Source organism: Propithecus coquereli, unplaced genomic scaffold (genome assembly GCF_000956105.1).
Source record: "Propithecus coquereli isolate 6110/MARCELLA unplaced genomic scaffold, Pcoq_1.0 Scaffold214, whole genome shotgun sequence".
Classification (NCBI taxonomy): domain Eukaryota; kingdom Metazoa; phylum Chordata; class Mammalia; order Primates; family Indriidae; genus Propithecus; species Propithecus coquereli.
In genome coordinates, this window is record NW_012146523.1 from 6,331,352 (window position 1) to 6,335,705 (window position 4,354).

General features: G+C 34.7%; 1 protein-coding gene across 4 annotated transcripts in view; it reads left to right on the forward strand.

Moving 5' to 3' along the window:
- The window catches only part of RBMS3 (RNA binding motif, single stranded interacting protein 3), a 725,478-nt gene that overhangs the window by 607,284 nt on the left and 113,840 nt on the right, over nucleotides 1-4,354 (forward strand). For all 4 annotated transcript variants that reach the window (XM_012644534.1, XM_012644536.1, XM_012644535.1 and 1 more), the window contains one exon: nucleotides 2,097-2,143. In XM_012644534.1, coding sequence (XP_012499988.1) covers nucleotides 2,097-2,143 — 47 coding nt within the window. The remainder of the gene's footprint in view (nucleotides 1-2,096; nucleotides 2,144-4,354) is intronic.

Genomic DNA, 4,354 nt, shown 5'->3' on the forward strand with positions numbered 1-4,354 from the left:
TAGCTCACAGCAACCTCAAACTCCTGGGTTCAAGCGATCCTCCTGCCTCAGCCTCCCAAGTAGCTGGGACTACAGGCATGCACCACCATGCCCGGCTAATTTTTTCTATGTATTTTTATTTGTCCAGCTAATTTCTTTCTATTTTTTTAGTAGAGACGGAGTCTTGCTCTTGCACAGGCTGGTCTCAAACTCCAGAGCTCAAATAATCCACCTGCCTCGGCCTCCCAGAGTGATACCACTACCTTTATGCTTGTCCAAAGGGCACAAATAAAAACCTTTCTTCATTTCTGCCATTTTATTCTCTTTTCATTTCCCAGTCCCCCAGATTGTCGTATTATCTGCTGTATATTTCTTTAACATGAGTGAGATCCTTAAATTTAAAAAAGTCATGCAATTATCATTAAACATGTATTCTCATTGCAACTCTGTTACCTTCTGGCAGTTATCTAAATTTTGTTGGCAAACTCCATTTCAATTTATGTATGCTTCCTTTATACCAATCCCATTCATATATGGTTCTATGGTTTTGTTCCTCATATCAATCTTCATGATAATTTAAACATTATTATTTAGGGAAAATAATGCATGCAATCTAAGCTTGAATACAGTAGGACATACTGTATGTAAGGCTCTGTGTTCAGAAGCTGGAGAATTTTCATTTCAGTTATATGCTAAATCCCAGGAATTCAACAAGCCCAAGAGAAAACCACCTTCAGCCACACTGGCAAAAGAAAAAAGAAATACATGAAAGCTTTTTTTTTTCTTTAAAATGTTTATCTTATCTTCTACAGAAGTCCTCAAAGCTCACTCACTTTTTTTTTCCCTAACTTTTTATTTTTAAGTAATTAGAGTTTCACAGGAAGTTATAAGTGAAATGTACAGGGAGGTCCCATATACCTTTTACTTAGTTTCTCCCAGTGGTTACACTTTATGTAACTATAGTACATTATCAAAGCCAGGAAATTATTGATGTTTTAATTCACTTTTAAATTTGAAAAAGAAAAACAATCCAGCCTAGACACAACCTGGACCGTTTTAATTTACATTCTACATTTTGTTCTTATTTATAAGTGATAATCATGCAGACAATCCTGATAAACAAAGGATGGTATGTCCATATAGCCACGGAGAATGGTCCCCCATATTGTTGGAGTTGATACTCAGGTCTCATTTAAATCCTAGGTCAATGTTATGGCAGAGGAGTGGGAGGCAGTCCATATCAGAAGACGGGTTGAAATTTGGTTCTGCCTCCAAGTGTGTGACTTCGAGCAAGTCACTTGACCTTTCCAAACTTCAGTGTCTTCGTCTATAAAATGGAGAAAATATTTCTCCTGCCTACTTCATAGGGTTGTTGTGAGGAGCAAACATGATGATGTGTATGAAGAGGTGAGGTAGGCTATGAATTAGCAATCAGAAAGTTTCTATTTTTTTTTCCTAAAATTATTGCCGGTTATAGAAGGGTAATTTTTCAGAGATGGTCTTATTCTTTGAAACAAAACACAACTACCTCCTTATTAGACATGTGGCTTAGAATTTCTATCATATGTAAATGACCTTCCCTTTCTACCACTTTTAGTAGGACAGGTACTAGCAAGGTATCTAACAAGCTCTGTGTGACTCATTGCCTACACACCCTGAGGCATAGGATCTATTTTAAAATAAATATTTCTTAACGTTTTATTCTGTAAGGTTGAATACATTTTAAGTAGCTTTTATTTTTATCCTGAATACAGGACTCATTCTTACTTTTTTTCCATGCCTTGAGATGTATAATAGGTGCTCTTGACAATAGTGAGAGATTATAAGGACACAAGATTAGACGGAGGATGGTTTATGAAGTAAAAATGGAAATCATCCAAGCTGCATTGTTCCTTGTTTTGTCTGGATATGTAATGTATACTCCCAACTCACTGGTGGATTCTGGTTTGTGGGTAGTAAAAAGCTAGTCTTGGCAGTAAGAGGGGAGAAATATATAGAAGAAAATGAACTTCAATTGTGGAAAGTATAGATAAAAGTCTTCATGTGCACTAAATGTTTTGGGCACCACAATAAAAATGTTAATATCTGTTTTATTCCTTCTCCTCCTCTATGTACAGGCTGGCATGGCTCTGACCTATGACCCCACAGCTGCCATACAGAATGGGTAAGTAGACCACATTGTCTCTATTTTAAGTGTTAAGAGACCTTTGAGCTCTGAATCAGTGCCAAAGCAAAATGTTAAAATCGGTTTTGCTTTTATTTTACATCTTCGAACACAAACTTTAAACCAAACATTTCTGAACATCGTAATTTTTTTCTTCCTATAATTGAGTCTGATCTCCCAGTCTCACAATGCCACTGCCCACATTAAACCCTCCTCTCTCTCTCTCTGTCTCTGTGGAGTATAGATAACACTAGGATGAGAGAATTATCTGTGTGTCCCTAGGACAAGTATGTTGTCCTACTAATAATTCTAGAGTTTATCTTTCAATAATATTTAGTGTGTGCCCAAGCCTGTTTCTACATTAATCATGCGTTTGCTCTTTCCTTCTGGTGATCAGGGAAATTGTAATAGACGGAAGCCAAGTTAGTAACTCAAGTGATTGTACCTTCATTCTTCATTTTAATAAGCATCTGGAAATTTGTAGCCTCTTACTCTTACTTAGAACAAATCATATAGCTCACAATTTATCCTCTGAAAAATAAGACTGTTAAACTACATGGTCTCACCTCTCTAAAATTCTGTGAATTCTGAATATCTTTGGTTGAAACTTTCTCCTCACTTCCTAATCTCTTTTCTTTGCTTTGGCTTTCTGACAAATGATAATGATTATTTTTTGGTTGCTTGCTTGGTTTATTTTCATAACCTTTTATTTTGGACTTCTCTATGGCTTTCAGTTGTCTGTCTTTCAGTCTCATTAAAGAATCAGTTATGATAAAGGCCTCCTTTAAGGTCAATATAGAGAGTAGAATGAATTAAACTCTATTTTCTGTTTGGTCAATGGCCTCTGATGAAAATCTATAGGATATTGAAATTGTTTAAATAACTATCTCTTATTCTTATAGTTATTCATTCAGGCAATTGTTTATTTAGTCATTCAACAAACATCCAGTGATTCTACCAGGCACAGTTCTATGTTCTATCAATTTAATAAAGTAACATATGAGACAAGGCCTTTTCCTTCAAGAAGCTCCCAGTTTACTCTTCCATTAAAAAATAAACACCAGTGGTAGACCACGATAGGAGTTTAGTCCTTCAACCTTTGGTTGATTAAAACTTCCCCCTAGGAGTCAAAATTAAGGATATCCTTTCATTTATCCAATAAGCATTTACTTATTTCCAAGGAGCTATAAACTTGGTGGGTAGAAAGAAGTAAAAACATGGGGAAAATTGTCCTCTAGAATCATATTATATCGTTGGAGATAAAATATTTAAGTCAAAAGGTAAAAGTAAGGCATTATGTGCCAAGTGACAGTGACAGAAAATAAGTACTGTAACTAAAGGACATTTATTGAACACACACTATGTATAACGTACTCTATATTTGTAATTTAATGTCACATAGCTTATGAGTCAAATGAATACATGTGATAGCAATTAGAAACTTATTTTGAAAATTTATACACAGGAAAATAAAAATAATAGTTGAATGAATACCTGTATGCCCACTAATTACTTCAACAAGTGTGAATATTTCACAATATTTTGCATACATGCATGTGTATGCACATACTTATGTATTATGTATATATGTACATACCTATCTATTACACACACACACACACACACATACACACACACATCAGCTTATAAAAAGTACCTTGTTACTAAAGACTCTATATCAGGGATTAGATCCAGACATACATCACTTTTTCATTCATAAAGCTTTGATTAGGTATTTTTTGCTGGACCATATCAAAATAAAATTTAGGCAACATAATACTTTACTTCTAAATCCTTACATCTTCAAAAATAAGGACATTAGTCATATGATGACAATATCATTATCAAACAAAATGAAATTAGTACTAATTTCAAAATATCATCTATCATCCATATTATTTGCAACTTTGCTCAGTTGCCCCCACAATGTCTTTAAAGCTGGTCGATTCTGAAGCAAAATCATAAAGTCCTGTGAAAATACATAAAAAGAGTTATTTCATTTACTAATGATATCCATTTTGGGTGAGTATTAATATTCCCATTTTATAGATAAGAAATTAAGGCCACTCTGGCAGAAGTAGAGATGGGAGTCAAATGCCAGGCTCTGACTCTAAACAGAACCTGCTGTCTTTGTCCAGCTAGGATAAAGGGAAGGCTATGTGGAAGCAATGAGATTTGATATAGATAATCAAAGATCACTTAGCTTATCAA